At 48.8% G+C, this 17,744-nt stretch overlaps 1 protein-coding gene across 1 annotated transcript in view; it reads right to left on the reverse strand.

The window, feature by feature from the left end:
- sfxn2 (sideroflexin 2) overlaps positions 1–17,744 on the reverse strand; it is a 164,120-nt gene that overhangs the window by 84,974 nt on the left and 61,402 nt on the right. The window contains exons 5-8 of the mRNA XM_070876481.1: positions 14,123–14,221; positions 13,025–13,100; positions 7,546–7,631; positions 3,620–3,680 (exon numbers count right to left, since the gene is read on the reverse strand). Coding sequence (XP_070732582.1) covers positions 3,620–3,680; positions 7,546–7,631; positions 13,025–13,100; positions 14,123–14,221 — 322 coding nt within the window. The remainder of the gene's footprint in view (positions 1–3,619; positions 3,681–7,545; positions 7,632–13,024; positions 13,101–14,122; positions 14,222–17,744) is intronic.

The following is a 17,744-nucleotide window of genomic DNA, read 5'->3' on the forward strand; positions in this document are numbered from 1 at the left end:
ATACTCAGATTTTGCCTCAGCTTGGCTTTCTAAGAGGAGGTTAGAGGGTTGAAGAGCAATGTGCTGGGATGGTCAGGTGCGCCTCCTAGTGGCTATTGCAAATAGTGATGTTGATGTCCTTTATTGAAACATCCACAAGTTGGTTCTTTCGCTGCTCTGAGGGGGAGGGCAGCAATGTAGTGAGGGCTCTTTAAGTTTGACTGCGGGGTTGGGGGGGGGGGGGGGGGAGGGGGTTGCGGGTTAATTCGTTCAGGCGATGGGGAGCAAACCCCATGCTTCTTTAGAGCTCACATTTCTCCCCTGCCAGTACATCTGTTGATTTGCCAGCTCATACACTCGAGGTCAAAATAAAAACACTTCAGTATTCGATAAATATCGACTTAGATTGCATTTAACTGAGGAAGTGGGGCAAGATTAATACAGGGGCAAAATACTACCTGACCTGCTGAGTATTTCCCTTTATAAAGTGCTGTATTAATGTTGCTTTAATATTTCTTAATATTAGTTTAATACTTCAGCAATTAATTGTTCATTTAAAAATGACAATCTTTTGCGGCACAGGATGTCACAGAGCAAGTCAAAGGTCTGAACAGCGCTGTATTATTCCCATAGCGAATAATATCAAGACAGTTACTATATACATAAAACAAATATAACAATTTGTGAAAACATTAAGGGGTAGATCGGTGTAACATAGAGCTCCATCTAGTGGCTACTGTGGTAATGCAACTAATAATGTTGACAATAAAAGGAAGTTCCTGTAAAGCCATCTTGTATGTGTGTGTTTGTGATGTCGTAAGGAACATAAGAAATAGGAGCAGGAGTAGGCCATACGGCCCCAGCCTGCTCCGCCATTTAATACGATCATGGCTGATCCGATCATGGACTCGGGTCCACTTTCCTGCCCACTCCCCATAACCCCTTATTCCCTTACCGGTCAAGAAGCTGTCTATCTGTCTTAAATTTATTCAATGTCCCAGCTTCCACAGCTCTCCGAGGCAGCGAATTCCACAGATTTACAACCCTCTGAGAGAAGAAATTAATCTCAGTTTTAAATGGGCGGCCCCTTATTCTAAGATTATGCCCGATAGTTCTAGTCTCCCTATCAGTGGAATCATCCTCTCTGCATCTACTTCAAGTCCCCTCATAATCTTATACGTTTCGATAAGATCACCTTCATTCTTCTGAAAGTGAGCTGGCAGCTCTCCGATTATTAACTTCCATTGAGGTCAATTGGGAGGGATTTAAAACGGACTGCCGACTCGTTATCGCCCGATTCACACCATCAACGTCGAGAGCTATCTCAGAAATCTTTCATCTACTGGTTGGCCTTTGTATAAACATGTCCAAAGTCAGATTATCTCCCCTTCTCGACTGTGGTGATCTAGTTTACGAGTGCTGACACTTCCACAGTGCCTCCCCCCACGCGAGAGTCTAGACAGCGAGCGGCAGCAGGCTATTTGACTGTAGGGAGCATCACAGCTGAGCCTGAAACTCAAAAAAAAATTTGCTCATGGACTGTGGGCATTGCTGGCAAGGCCAGCATTTATTGCTCGTTCCCTAATTGCCCTGGAGAAGGTGGTGGTGAGCCACAATTTTAGAGGGGAAGAGTCAACCACATTGCTGTGGGTCTAGAAACACATTTAGGCCAGAGTGGGTAAGGACGGTGTAATGTATGCACCCGTGAGTTTGCTCTCAGGTTTGTAGAGCTAGTCATGTGATGTTCATGAGACTCAATAAAACCCCATCCAGTTGGGTCGAGATCATTCACGATGAGGTATACAGTTGTGAGCCTAGTAGATGAACTGGTAATGTCATCATCATCTCATCTCATAGGCGGTCCCTCGAACGAGGATGACTTGCTTCCACGAGATGGTTCAATGAAGGACTCCAATTGAAGGGGTGGAAGATGCCTGTGCGTGGATTTTTTTAACATGAGGTGACCGTTGCACATCAGCCACCACACGGGCTTGACAGAGCTAGGCCTTTACCCAGTGACAAGGATTAACCAGGACAACTAGAGACCAGCTCTGCTGCACGGACCTAGTGCGCACACATATCGCAGTGTGGGTTGGCCTGTGCTGCCCCTGGGCCCTCGGCTCTTCTGGGCCCCGTACTCTCATTCGCCGCACCTCCGCCACGATACTCCAGGGCCCAGCTCTATTTATAGCTCCGACCTGCGGTGGTGTTCTCACACAGGTCAGGGCGGCCATCGATATTCCAGGGCCCGGCGCTCCAGCTCTATTTATAGCCGCGACCTGCGGTGGTGTTCTCACACAGGTCAGGGCGGCCATCGATGTTAAGGAGCGTCTCGAAGGAGGAAAGAGAGGTAGCAAGGCGGAGAGGTTTAGGAAGGGAGTTCCAGGGCTTAGGACCTAGGCAACAGAAGGCACGGCCACCAATGGTTGAGTGATTATAATCAGGAATGCTCTGGAGGGCAAAATTAGAGAAGCGCAGACATCTCGGGGGCTTGTGGGGCTGGAGGAGATTACAGAGATAGGGAGGGGCGAGACCATAGAGGGATTTGAAAATAAGGATGAGAATTTGGGAAATCGATGTGTAGTGTGATTGTTAAACCTTTTGCTAATAAACCAACTAGTTCTTAATAGCAATGTGTTGCTATGAATCTTGAGCAAAGAACCCACGAAGCGAATACATTACAGACGGCAGATTTCCTTCCCTAAAGGACATTAGTGAACCAGATGGGTTTTTAATGACACCAATGGTCAGCATTACTGATACTAGCTTTTTAAAATAAATTTTCAGATTTATTCAATTAATTGAATTTTAAATTCCCCAGCTGTCATGGTGAGATTGGAACTTGTGTCTCTGGATTACTAGCCCAATATCATAACCACTAGGCTACCGTAACCCCCTGTACTAATTGAGTGCGGACAATGGATCAAGCTGGGACCCTGTGCTCTGTATAGCAGGGCCACTACACACCAAGTGATTGGACAGTCTTACAAAGGTCGGCCGGCTCCTTATTCTGAGACTGTGACCCCTAGTTCTAGACTCCTCAGCCAGGGGAAACATCCTCCCTGCATCTACCCGGTCTAGCCCTGTAAGAATTCTGTATGTTTCAATGAGATCACCTCTCATTCTTCTAAACTGTAGTTCAGTTGGCAGTACTCTTGTCTTTGAGCTAGGTTGACAATGCATTGTTGCACCGCACTTGGACAAGACTGAGGCCCCATCTTCAGTTCAGGTGGATGTTAAAGACTCGGTGGCACTATTTAACAGGATGGGAGGTGGCCCAGGCCACAGCATTCCTCTGCCAACCAAGTCAAAGCAGATTAACTACTCATTCATTTCATTTTCATTGATCTTATTCTGTGCAAAATGGCTCCCGAGTTTGCGTATACAATAAGGAGGCAAATCATTGCATGCAAAATCCTTCCGGTCACAATGAAGTGCTATATATATTGGAAGTCTTGCATCATTTAAAATAAAAACACACAAATAATGTTCATTCGAATTGGCGCGACACAATATTCTGGGGTTCAAATAACGTGTAACTGCCCCGCGCACCCCCCCCCCCAAAATTAGCGGATATATCAGGCCCCGGTAAAACATACCAGTCATATTAGTATCCTTTTATTAAAGTGGATATATTTACCCTGGATTCTCCCAGTTTATTCTCATTTTCATCCATCACGGCGATCCCACTTATTATCTCCCTAAGATATAAAAGCAGTTATTATTTGTGAAGATTGCAAATACCAGCTCCTGTGTGTCAAAGTGCATTCACACCAGTGCTACCCAGACCTGTACTGGTTGGCACGGCAGCAAATAATCTCCCAACCTACTGTATGGCTGCAGGATGATGGTGCTACTGAAACAGCACCCCCCAAATCTCTCGGCTTCCCTCCTCTTTTCACCTCAAGCTGCCGGCCAGCGTCAGGGCCTGGTTCAACAGCTGCTTTACCGTCTCCAACAGGCCACCCTTTATGTAGAAGCTGGGCCATCGAGTGTTTGACTGTGGGACAGCCGAGCTGGTCACCACACATACATGCCCTTCCAGTGAGGAAGTGGGGAAGCAATCCGGCTGATTTTTCCAATCGACTAGCTCACGGTGGATGAGATTAAAAAATTTAGACCCCAGCTGGTGCTCTGGCCTCCCTTCCCCCCACCATTGCCTTTCCCAGGAGATCACATGGCTCCGGCTGGGGTGGAGTGTAGAATGTTTCAGTACAAGGGGTGTCGCAGTTGTGTGGGGTAGACTGGTTGGGCTGGATGCTCTTTGCCTTTCTGTCATTGGTCATTGGTTTATATGTAACCTTCAGGGCTGCTGACCAAGGGCCGTGTGGCTCTTTGTCGGCCGGCGCGGACACGATGGGCCGAAATGGCCTCCTTCTGCGCAGTAAATTTCTATGTTTCTATGTTTCATTAGTGACTGTGCTTTCAACCACCTAGGTCCCACATTCTGGAATTCCCACTCTAAACACCTCTGCATTTCAACCTCTAAGGCCCTCCCCTTAAGACCGAGCTTTTAGTTCCACCATTAAGCTTTCGCTCAGCGTCCATGTCCTTCAGTTCCATGGGTGATCCTAGCCGCGCCTCTCCCCTCCAATCTCTCTCTCTGTTATAACCTTCCTTGTCTCTCTCAGTTAGATTGATGCCTCTGTGGTTAATGCAAATGTAAATTCTCCTCCCTTGTTCCTCTGAAGCTCCAAATACACCGTTTTACCCGCTCTTCTTCCTCCCTCGATACTTACCATGTTGAAGTAGTAGCATCTGCTTCACTACTTTGTTCTTTCCCAGAACCTTAAGAACAACAGAACTCCTAACCTCAGTCTTCCCTTCCTCCCAACAACCCCACAGGCTTTCAAAAATTCAATGTTGGCATTACCAACTGGGTCAAACTCCTGGAATTCCCTCCTGCAATGTATGCACCTGTGAGTATGCACACAGGTTTGTAGAGCTGTTGACTTTCCGTCTTCAGACCCTGCAGAGGGCCTCCTCGTAGGACTGCTCCTGGGCACGGCCAAGGGGGCCATCAGCCGGTCCAGGCAGTGGGCGGTCGAGGGGGTCGTTCAGCCCCACTTCTTGTCTCTCTTCCACGGTTACATCCGAGCCAGGGTGTCCCTGGAGATAGAGCACGTGATGTCCACCGGTACGCTCGTGGCCTTCCGCGAGAGGTGCGCACCGGAGGGACTGGAGTGCATCATCACACCCGGCAACCAAATTTTAATTTGATTTTAAATGTCTAAAGTTTAATTTGCTGGTTCTAGTGCCCCCCCCCTTTAGCCAGGGGGCACTTGTATAATTTGTGTTTCAGTGCCCTCAAAACCCCCCCCCCCCAAAAAAAAACAAGGGGGCACTTGTTTGAAAATGTTTGGTGTGTCCCCTCCTTTAATCAGGGGGCACTTGATTTAATTGGTTACAACTAAAATAGTTGTAGAGCTGCTGACTTTCCGTCTTCAGACCCTGCAGAGATACCTCTACGTCGAACCCCCTCCTAGATGGTGCGCTGGCTAAATATTTCTTCCACCAGCAGTACTGCCTCGATTATGACACGCTCCTGTTTGTGATCCTGGGGGGGCGTCAGAACCGCCATCCAGGGGCTGCCTGTCTTTTACCAGGAAATCATCAGGATCTGGAACAAAGTCTCCACCAAGCGTAGCTCTCCCCGTCTGGAGTGGTGGCTGTCCTGCAGGAGCTTCTGCTCAGGAATCCGTACCTCCACGACCGAGGTTTTAGGTGGTAGGCGGACGAGAGGGCTGTGGCTGGTGAGGTGACCAGGGTCAGGGACCTGCTCGATGGCGGAGGAGCGGGCTGGATGGCGTCAGACGTGCTGGCACGGCGCCTAAACTGGGCCGACGTCCGCCACGCGGCCGATGCCATCGAGTCGCTAAAAACAGCTCTGGGCCCTGACTCCGTTCGGTGTGTCGAGGAGGCTCAAGCACGTGGGGAGATCCCGTCCAAACTGATCCCCATCCGGACAGAATTCCTCATCTGCGCCAAGCCCCGAAACCTCCCTCGGGAGCTGGCACCTCACAACTTGAGCCGTCTCGGGGAAATCCCCTCCGTGCCTTTCAGTTCTGCGTGGAGGGGTTTCCTGTACGGGCTGCTCCTGCACACTCTCAACCTTGCCATCCTCGCCTGCCGTCCGGACACGCCATGGCACACTATCTTGTCGTCTGGAGGAGGCAGGGGTCCCCAATGGAGTGCACTCTATGTGGGAGTCCTCCCACCATTTATTGGGGACTTGGCCTGGAGGGTGGTGCACGGAGCAGTCCCGTGCAAAACGTTTTTAAGTCAGGTCACGGGCTCCCAGGCCGCCTGCAATTTCTGCGGTCTGGAAGAGTCCGTGTTCCATGTTTTTATGGAATGTGCGAGGTTGCAGCCCCTGTTCCATTATTTGAAGGGGCTGCTCCTCAAATTCTGGTTGCACTTCAGTCCCACACTCCTGATCTTTGGGCACCCTGTGCAGAGTGGAACGGGCAGTTCGGAAGGCCTCCTCGTAGGACTGCTCCTGGACATGGCCAAGGGGGCCATCAGCCAGTCCAGGCAGCGGGCGGTCGAGGGGGTCATTCAGCCTGACTGCCTGCCTCTCTTCCGCGCTTACATCTGAACCAGGGTGTCCCTGGAGATGGAGCACGCGGTGTCCACCGGTACGCTCGTGGCCTTCCGTGAAAGGTGGGCACCGGAGGGACTGGAGTGTATCATCACCCCCGGCAACCAAATTTTAATTTGATTTTATGTCTAAAGTTTAAGTTATTTAATTTGCCGGTTTTACTGCCCCACCCCCTTTTAGCCAGGGGGCAGTTGTATAATTTGTGTTTTTAGTGCCCTAAAAACAACCCCCCCCGCAAAAAAAAGGGAACTGGAAAATTTATTTTGGAGTGTGGCCCCCCCCCCTTGCAGGGGGCATTTGTTGAACTGGTAATGCGTAATGTCATTGTTAAACCTTTTGCTAATAAACCAACTAGTTCTTAATAGCAATGTTTTGCTATGAATTCTTAAGCAAAGAACCCATGAAGCAAATACATTACACCTCCCTAACAGCAATGTGATACAGGTCGAACCTTCTTTATCCAGCACCCTCGGGACCTGGCTTGTGCTGAGGGGGGGAAGAGGGGGGAAGGTCAGCCAGAGGTTGAGGGAGGAGGTCGGCTCCCCGGGCGGGCTCTCTGCGGGCCGCGAAGGAAGTGTCGGCGGACCCCAGCAGGTGTTGGCGTGGCCCCAAAGTCGGGGTGGAGATCGCCCACGTTTTGTGCTTGCGCCCCCCACAACCGCCCCCATCATACCGGACGAGGGGTGGTGCTGGATAAGGGAGGCCCAACCTGTACCTTCACCACACGGACTGCAGCGGTTCAAGAAGGCAGCCCACCACCACCTTCTCAGGGGCAGTTAGGGACAGGCAATAAATACTGGCCTTGCCAGCGACGCCCACATCCCATGAACAAATAAAAAAAACTCTCGCCTTATCGTCACACCAATGAGGCCGTTCCATCGGCCTCTTCACAAATACGTTATAAAAGGGCGCCATTGACTGAGCGCAAGAAAATCAAACTGGTTAAAAACAAAAATTGGACTTACTGCTGTCTCATCATTGGAATGTTGACACAGTTTGCAGCTGCCACGGCAACAAAAGGGACCCAGCGGGCCAATAAAGGTGGAGCTTTCTGGGGAAATAAAATGTAAAATGAAACACGTGCATAAATCTCCTTAACTGATTGTCTACCAACTCATTTCACCCAGTTCTGACGAAAGCTCATTGACCTGAAAACTGTTTCTCTCTCCGCAGATGCTGCCTGACCTGCTGAATGTGTCATAAGAAATAGGAGCAGGAGTCGGCCATTTGGCCCCTCGAGCCTGCTCCGCCAGTTAATAAGATCATGGCCGATCTGATTCTGGCCTCAACTCCGCTTCCCTGCCCGACCCCCATAACCCTTGGCTCCAGCATTCTCGGGTTTAATTTCAGATTTCCAGCATCCCGCAGTATTTTGCTTTCGTTCAACTAATTTTCAATTTACAATACCCGCTTGCCCTCAAAGGGTTTATTTCCTATATCAAACGGTCTGGTCAACCTGTCGACTAGTGACTATCCTTCTGGCTCCTTGATAAAATGCAACATCCACACTGACAGCTGGGAGTTCCTGGCCAAAGATCGCCCTAAGTGGAGGAAGGGCATCTGGGAGGGCGCTGAGACCTCGAGTCTCGTCACCGAGAGCATGCAGAAAGCAAGCGCAGGCAGCAAATGGAGCGTGCGGCAAACCAGACTCCCAACCCACCCTTTCCTTCAACCACTGTCTGTCCCACATGTGACAGAGTCTGTAATTCCCGTATTGGACTGTACAGTCACCTGAGAACTCACTTTTAGAGTGGAAGCTTCCTTGATTTCGAGGGACTGTATATGATGATGATCCTTCTGTAAAGTCACTCCAGTTAAGAAACAACTTCAGTAAAGCCTTCCAAGAATGCCACTTAGCCACTAGGAGCCACTCTTTATAACAGGGAGTCACAACTCTTAAATTTAAAAGGGCCCCCTGGTTTTTCTCCTGCAGGAGCCCAGCACTGAGCCCAGGGGCATCCCACACAGTACATCTCCCCAGCTCAGTATCACTCGCATTGCTAGGACCCACTGCTTACTCTTTTTCAGCCAATTCCTTAACCATCTCCAGGTTGTACCTGGGATACCCGCTGCCTTAAGCTTATGTGCAAGACTTTCATGCGGAACACAAAAGCATGCTGAAAGTCTAACTGGAGGGATTTCCAATGCAGTGTGACTCCTGCCAAGGAACACGGAAGCGTCCAGAAGGTCCCAAATTTAAAAAATAACCTTCACAACTGCGTAAATGCCAACTTTTATTTGTTACTGATGATCAAAATCCATTTATTATTTGTAATATTTTCCATCTTTACAGTTAACGTCTCAAACTAAAGGTGATCCAAAACTCGGCTGCCCGTGTCCTAACTCACACCAAGTCCCACTTGCCCATCACCCCTGTGCTCGCTGACCTACATTGGCTTCCAGTTAAGCAACACCTCAATTTCAAAGTTCTCATCCTTGTTTTCAAATCCCTCTACGGCCTCTCCCCTCCCTATCTCTGTAATCTCCTCTAGCCCCAAAATTCCCCCCCCCCCCCCCCCACGCGATGTCTGCGCTCCTCTAATTCTGCCCTCCTGATCATCCCTGATTATAATCGCTCAACCATTGGTGGCCGTGCCTTCTGTTGCCTCGGCCCCAAGCTCTGGAACTCTCTGCCTAAACCTCTCTGCCTCTCCCTCTCTCTTTCCTCCTTCAAGACGCTCTTTAAAACCTACCTCTCTGACCAAGCTTTTGGTCACCTGCCCTAATTTCTCCTTATGTGGCGCAGTGTCAATTTTTAAAATCTCATAATACTCCTGTGAAGTGCCTTGGGACATTTCTCTATGTTAAAGGCGCTATATAAATACAAGCTGTTGTTTTCGGTATTATTTTGCCAGCTACTGATACAAGACTAATGGGTCTGTAGTTACCTGTCTTTGTTTTTATCACCTTCCCTGAGAAATGTCACTTGGAGAACCTTCTACAATTGTTGTCCTGCTGCCGGTGCCTTCCCTTGTGAATAATTCCAGGAAGTAATCATTTAATGTGTTCATTATTATTGTTTATCCTCAGTTTCAATCTTTAAGGGATCGGCAACCTTCCTTCAGAGAAGGATACAGCACAGAAGGAGGCCATTCGGCCCATCGTGCCTGTGCTGGCTCTTTGAAAGAGCTCTCCAATTAGTCCCACTACTCTGCTCTTAACCCATAGCCCTGTCATTTTTTCTCCCTTCAAGTATGTATCCAATTCCCTTTTGAAAGTCACTACTGAATCTGCTTCCACCACCCTTTCAGGCCGTGCGTTCCAGATCACAACAACTCGCTGTGTAAAAAAAAAAGTTTCATAAACCTGTTGCTATTTAATTATAAACAGTGTCTACAGCCCCTCTCACTGCCATTTGTTGGAAGTTCCTCTAGATTGTCCAGTGGTTTTCCTCACCGTTCTCCCCACAGGCTTTGCAGCGTTTATTTCTTTTGCTCATATTTCTTTGTATGGTCTTGTGAATCCATTTTTCTTTCATCTTCAATCTGCACTAACTAGTTCAGCTATGTACCTAATTAACTAGCTATGTGCTTATCCGGCATTGTAAGCTGAATGGCATTGAATGTATTCCATTTGTCCTCGACTGAAGTTTTCTCCAGTATTATTCCACCCCCCACCCCTCCCCCACCCCTGTCAATATGGTTATGTTTTTCCCTCATTGTCTTGAAGTTGGCTTTTTTTTTTAAAGCCTAGACAACTCAGCTCTATTTCTGGAGTGGCGAGAGACTGTGGAGGGATGTGATTGGGGCCCAGGAGAGGCGTGAGTTCGGAGCCAGGGGCCCAGGGGCAGCACGGGCCAGCCCACACTATGACATGTGTGCGCACTAGGTCCGTGCAGCAGAGCTGGTCTCCAGTCGTCCTGGTTAATCCTTGCCACTGGACCAAGGCCTAGCTCTGTCAAGCCCGTGTGGTGGCTGGTGTGCAACGGCCACCACACGTTAAAAACATCCACTCACAGGCATCTTCTACTCTTTAGAATGTAGTTCAGGTCCTTCATAGAAACACCTGTGAACTCATCCTTTTTTGGCGTGGAAGCAAGTCATCCTCATTTCGAGGGACTGCCTATGAGTGAATGAGGGATTTCGGTCATATCTTTTCGTTGCTGGTTTTTGTCTTGTTTGGATTTGAACGATTTGGAGATTTGGAAAAGGCTGTTCTTTGTGGGCTATCTTCATTAGTAGATAAATGATAAACCAGGACAATTAGATCTTTTATTGCCTGCAGTTTGAGATAAAATCAAATCAATGGGAATTTCAACTTCCTTTGTAGAATGCAAGGCTCAATAATGTGGAACCAGATAGTCCATGAGGAGTAAATCAACATAGGCTCTCCTGTACTACATCATTTTATTCTTGGGCATCGGACAAATCTGCATTGAATTCATTTGAAGTTAACTGAGGTTCAGGTAAGCTTAAAACTTAAACACGATATCGTCAAGAATGGACCAGAGACATGGGCTGGAATTTTTTCCAGGTAGGCAGGTTGGGGGCAGGGGTCCTCCAAGGCAGACGGGAAACCCGGGAGGCCCTGCCAACTTTAATGGCAGGGCCAGGTTTGAATGCGAGGCCTCGGATTGCCGCCCGCAGCCAGCCAGATCGAGAGGGGCCTGCAGATGCGGAGAGGGAGTGGGGGGTCGGTCCGGGGAAGGGATGGCCTGGTGTGGGGGTGGCGGGGGGTGTAGTGGGGAAACCTCTCAGCTCCTCGAGTACCACAGACGAGCTGCTGTAAGAAATACTCAAAGCTGGTCCCTGACCTCAACAAAATCGAGGAATATAAAATACAAGAAAATGATGGTCGCTGCAGGATTAAAGCGGTGGTGTAAAGTACTCAGAACACTGTCCGTCTCTGAAGCCTGGCATTATATACCATTATTAGGAGCCTGTGTCATATATCATCGGCCTGGGATCGGAGGGGGAGTGGGGAAACAGAGAATTGGGGAGTAGGCTGGAGAGAGGGAGAGAGAGATAGATAGAGAGAGAGAGCCAGAGGGAGAGAGAGAGAGCGAGACAGAGTGAAAGAGAGAGCGAGATAGAGTGAGAGAGAGAGAGAGAGAGAGAGAGAGAGAGAGAGAGAGAGAGTGAGAGAGCCAGAGAGAGAGCGAGACAGAGAGAGAGAGAGAGAGAGAGAGAGAGAGACAGAGAGAGAGAGAGAGACAAAGAGAGAGACAGAGAGAGAGAGTGAGAGAGAGTGAGAGAGTGAGAGAGAGTGAGAGAGTGAGAGAGCGAGAGAGAGACAGAGAGAGACAGAGAGAGAGAGAGAGAGAGAGAGAGAGTTTGGGGTCGGCCACCGGAGGATCGTGGAAGTCACCTTAAAAGAGTGGGGAAGAAAAAACAAATTATTAAAAGTAACTTTTGCACAATATCAGCTGTGGCTCAGTGGGTAGCACACTCGCCTCTGAGTCAGAAGGTTGTGGGTTCAAGTCCCACTCCAGGGAGTTGAGCAAATAAATAGGCTGACACTCCAGTGCAGTGCTGAGGGAATGCTGCACTGTCGGAGGTGCCGTCTTTCTGATAAGACGGTTGGACCGAGGCCCCATCTGCCCTCTCAGGTGGACGTAAAAGATTCCATGGCACTATTTCAAAGGAGAGCAGGGGCATTATCCCCGGTATCTAGGGGCCGATATTTATCCCTCAATCAACATAACAAAAACAGATGATCTGGTCATTATCACATTGTTGTTTATGGGAGCTTGCTGTGTGCAAATTGGCTGCTGTGTTTCCCACATTACAACAGTGACTACACTCCAAAAAAAGTACCTCATTGGCTGTTAAGTGCTTCAAGATCGTCCTGTGGTTGTGAAAGGCACTATATAAATGCAAGTCTTTCTTTCTTTAGTCCATTTAGTTCACAGGTTTGTGCCAATGGAACCCGATGCTGGGAGGTGTTTGACAGCAAACCACGACAACTCATCCTTCTCTCCCGTCTGTGCCCCATTCCCGAGAGCGAGTCGACTCAATGTGAGGGACTCCAGGAGGAGTTAAATACTCACAAGCGGCAGTGCACGGTGCTGGAGCAATTCCTGTTTCTGCACTGTGGGTGGGGCAGGAAGAGAAGGGAAGGGAAGGTGCCACAGCGCAACACTTGTTACGGAAAATCTCAACAACAACTTTTATTTATAGAGCGCCTTTAACGTAGTAAAAAATCCCAAGGCGCTTCACAGCGGTGTTATAAAACAAATACATTTGACACCGAGCCACACAAGAAATTAGCGAGGTGACCAAAAGCTTGGTCAAAGAGGTAGGTTATAAGGAGCATCTTAAAGGAGGAAAGAGAGGTGGAGAGTTTTAGGGAGGGAATTCCAGAGCTTGGGGCCCAAGCAGCTGAAGGTACGGCCACCGATGGTTGAGCGATTATAATCAAGGGATTGCTCGAGAGGGCAGAATTTGAGGAGGGCAGATATCTCGGGGGTTTGTGAGGCTGAAAGACAGGAGTTCTCCACCGTACCTTTGTGTATAGATTCAATCCAACTGCGGTTGCTAGGGCCGTGCTTGTCGCAGTCAAATACGCGATGCCTAATTGTCTAAAGGATGAAAAGGAGAGAAAGGTTTGTTCAAACATGAATCTTGGCAGTGATCATTTATTATAGTATTTCAATTTCCGAAGTATTTCTCTTGATTTTATTTGTTTCCAACGGAATATTTGAGTCCCGTCACCAGCCACTTGTTAACAAGGTTAAGGCAACTCGCAACGTGGGATCCGGAGGGTCAATTTTTTCTCTCTTGCTCTAGTCAGGCCAAGTGCATCCCAAGTGCACGCCACTGGTCGCACCCTGCACACACCTGCTTTTCCTGAATCAACAACAACAACAACTTGTGAAGTGGGGCTTTCGAGCTCTGCTGTAATGAAAGGGTTAAGAATGGGTATCGGGACCAAAAAGAGCTAAATAGGCTTTTGCAGTGGTCAGCTTTCACAGAAACATAGAAAATAGGTGCAGGAGTAGGCCATTCGGCCCTTCGAGCCTGCACCGCCATTCAATAAGATCATGGCTGATCATGCAACTTCAGTACCCCATTCCTGCTTTCTCTCCATACCCCTTGATCCCTTTAGCCGTAAGGGCCACATCCCACCTAGCTTTGTATCATCAGCAACTTGGATTATATTACATTTGGTCCGCTCAATCAAATTGTACTTTGAACCTCTATTTTGAACATTGTTGGGAGCATGGGGGGAGGGGTGTGGATTTGAGTTGCCTGTGATGCACCCCACGGTCAAATAACACGTTGGTATTCACTGCCTCGACTCACCAATGAAAAATGGGTGAGGAGCCTGGTGTGTGTTGGTCTGCAGACACCAGCAGTCAAGGTCACCAAGAGAGGAGGAAAGGAAAGAAATTGTTGGGAAATTCTTTTGATTTGCTAAAGAACACAGCAGCTGCACTGCAAAAAAAACCAAAGAGAGTTGCCAGCTCCAGCAGCTGCACAAATCCTCCTGTTTTTATTAATAAAATCAGCCAGTATTCTGGCTCTACTGGAAACTTGCTGTGTGCGGACGTACAAAGGAAGAGGGAGCAAGACGGAGACTAATTCGGACCAAAACACTTACTTTGCGCTTATCGGCGAGGCGGCGTTCCGATTGGTGTAATTGACCAAGGCGTTGAAGGACTGGTTCACCCACTGCCAAAATACCACAGCTGGAACGGTTCTGAAAAGGAAATGGGAAAAGGTACACAGTGGTCACAGCAGTGTCAGAGAACGATCGTGCAAACACATCAGAAACATCAGTAGCTGCAATTTGAATTCCCCCCCCCGCCCCCCATCCATTCACGGGATGTGGGCGTCTCTGGCAAAGCCAGCATTTATTGCCCATTCCCAATTGTCCCCAAGAAGTTGGTGGTAATCCGCCTTCTTGAGTGGCGCTGGGCAGTTGCTGTGGGTCTGGAGTCACATCTCGGCCAGATCGGGTAAGGGCGGCAGATTTCCTTCCCTAAAAGGATATTAGTGAACCAGTTAGGTTTTTAAAGACAATCCGGTAGTTTCATAGTCATTACCGATGCTAGCTTTTTTATTCCAGATTTATTTGTTTAACCGCATTTAAATTCCCCAGCTGCTGTAGTGGGGTTACTAGTCCAGTATCACTGCTCTCGCCCAGTTCCTGAGATCCACGTTACCACTGCTGCGGCCCGGCCTGGAAATCGGCGCGGTCCCAGCCTGCAAGACCATCAGCAGGCCGGGGCCATTAGAGGGAGCAGCGTGCAGCGGCATACCACTTCAGGGAGCAGCGCGTGCTGCTTCAGGAGGGCAACGGCTGACTGCAGTGCGGGCAGGTGCAGCAGGAGCGACGAGGTCGGGGCGAAGGAGTGGCAAGAGTTTATAGAGCAATGTGGCCGGGGCCCAGGAGAGGCGTGAGTTAGGGGCCCAGAAGAGGCGAGGGCCCAGGGGCAGCACGGGCCAGCCCACACTGCGATATGTGTGCGCACTAGGTCCGTGCAGCAGAGATGGTCTCCAGTTAGTCTTGGGTAATCCTTGCCACTGGACCAAGACCTAGCTCTGTCAAGCCCGTGTGGTGGCTGGTGTGCAACGGCCACCACACGTTAAAAAAATCCACGCACAGGCATCTTCCACCCTTCAAGATGTAGTTTGGGATCTGGAATATTAGGTCCTTCATTGAAACACCTGTGAACTCATCCCTTTTCGGCCTTGGAAGCAGGTCATCCTCAACACAAGGGACCATCTGTGATGATGATGACTAGCCCAGTAGCATAACCCACTATGCTACCCTACCCCAAACATAGCAAATTGCCAATCTCAAATATGCTACCACGGCAAGGGCAAATGATCCTCCGGTCAGCTTGGCTCGGTGTTGGGTCAGAAGGTTGTGGCGTTCAAGCGCCACACAGGCAATATCTCAAACTGCTTCACGCGCAATGGATGGCTTTGAAGCGGATTGCAATGGAGTGACTGCTGTTATGTAGACAAACACGTTAAGTCGTTTTGCACAAAAAGCTCCCACAAACAGCAATGAGATGAATGGGCGGTTAACTTGGTTTTGGTGGCATTGGCTGAAGAAAGAATGAACAAACATTGCATTTATATAGCATCTTTCACATCCTCAGGATCTCCCAAAGCACTTCACAGCCAATGACGTACGTTTGAAGTGTAGTCACTGTTGATATTGGAGGGAAACGCAGCAGCCAATTTACACACAGTAAGATCCCACAAACAGCAATGTGATAATGGACCAGGTTATCTGTTTTAGTGATGTTGCTTGAAAGATAAATATTGCCCAGAACACCAGGGAGGACTCCCTGCTCTTCTCTTAATGGTGCCATGGGATCTTTTATATCCACCTCTCATCCGAAAGAGTACAAAATAAATGGGAACCATCTACAGGAAATGACACAGGATTGGAATCATGGTTCGACTGGAAAATACTCAGAATTAATTAGCACATGTCCAGCAGTGGTGAATAAGGCAGATAAGATATTAGGATGTGTAGCTTGAGGGAGAGAGCACACAAGTTCGAGACAGTACTACCTAGTATACAGAAAGGACTGCTCCACCCTCCCCACCATCTTGACTGTTGTGTATTGATCTGTACACCATACCATTTTTTAAAAATGTATTCATTCCTGGGATGAGGGAGTCGTTGGCAAGCCAGCATTTATTGTCCATCCCTAATTTCGCTCGAGAAGGTGGTGGTGAGCTGCCTTCTTGAACCGCTGCGGTTCGTGTGGTGAAGGTACTCCCACAGTGCTGTTAGGGAGGGACTTCCAGGATTTTGACCCAGCGACGATGAAGGAACGTCCGATATACTTCCAAGTCAGGGTGGTGTGTGATTTGGAGGGGAACGTGGAAGTAGTGGTATTCCTATGCGCCTGCTGCCCTTGCCCTTTTAGGTGGTATTATTTATAGCCCTGACCTGCGGTGGTGTTCTCACACAGGTCGGGGCGGCCCATGATGTTATAAATAGAGCTGGAGCGCTGGGCCCTGGAACAGCCTATGATGATCTAGGTGGTAGGGATCGCGGGTTTGGGAGGTGCTGCCGAAGAAGCCTTGGCGAGTTGCTGCAGTGCATCTTGTAGATGGTACACACTGCAGCCACGGTGCGCCGGTGGTGGAGGGAGTGAATGTTGAAGGTGATAGATGGGGTGCCAATCAAGCGGGCTGCTTTTTCCTGGATGGTGTCGAGCTTCTTGAGTGTTGTTGGAGCTGCACTCATCCAGGCAAGTGGACCACCAGGGGACGTGCTGGTCTCGGAAGGGAGTGCAAAGGACAACCAACGCAATGAGGAAAAACCATGGCTACGAGGAAACTTTATATGGACAAAGAGGGTACCTTACTGAGGTATTCAAGATCCTGAATGAAATAGATAAAGTGGGTCCTGAAACAATGTTTAATATTAACACAAGGTTTAGGAGATGGGAATGTAGATCAAGAAAAAGTTAGGAGATAACGAGGGTGAAATTCGACATGGACCATGTCACAAATATCAATGTCATCTGGTGATGTGTCATGGGCAAGTGTGATCTCCTGAAACTCGCCTTATGCAGCCAGGGAGGAAATTCCAGAGATTTTCCTGAAATGTTGCTTTTGCCAGGAACTCGCATCACTAGTGAATGGAGAGGATGGTGCAGGTGGGTGATAACTGACGGTCCTGAAGGTGCCAACAACTGCAGGAAAGGCTAGAAAATAATAAATACAACACCCAAACACCTATCCATCTTGTGCAATGGGGGAGGGGGCAAGAGCACTGACTGTAGCTCCTCTAATGCCTTAGTGCAGATCGACTCTTAAAGTCCCAAGCCTTATAGACGGGAAGGATGCAGATTCAATTCCCGACACAATCTTACTTGGCACATCGGTACCAATGACCTATGGGGGAAGGAGAAATATACTTACGCCAATATTAAGCCAATATTATTTAGTGTTGTCAAACCATTTCTTGTGCAGCACACTGATGTCGAAACTCTTCCCCACACTTTTGCTATCTCTAGATTCAACGTTTCCAATGCCCTTTTCTCAACTCATCCAAATCTTCACCTTGGCATCCTGCTCCCCACACAGAGCCTTGCTTGCTCATCACCATTACCCTCACCGACTCCCCCATTTGCTCCCCATCCCCACCGAAATCAAAATCCTCATTCTCAGATACAATCCCCTCCCCCAGCCTCACTCCATCCTACCTCTGACCCCCAGGTCCCAGCCCATGCCCTTCCATCCTCTGC

Source organism: Pristiophorus japonicus, chromosome 3 (assembly GCF_044704955.1).
Source record: "Pristiophorus japonicus isolate sPriJap1 chromosome 3, sPriJap1.hap1, whole genome shotgun sequence".
Lineage (NCBI taxonomy): Eukaryota > Metazoa > Chordata > Chondrichthyes > Pristiophoridae > Pristiophorus > Pristiophorus japonicus.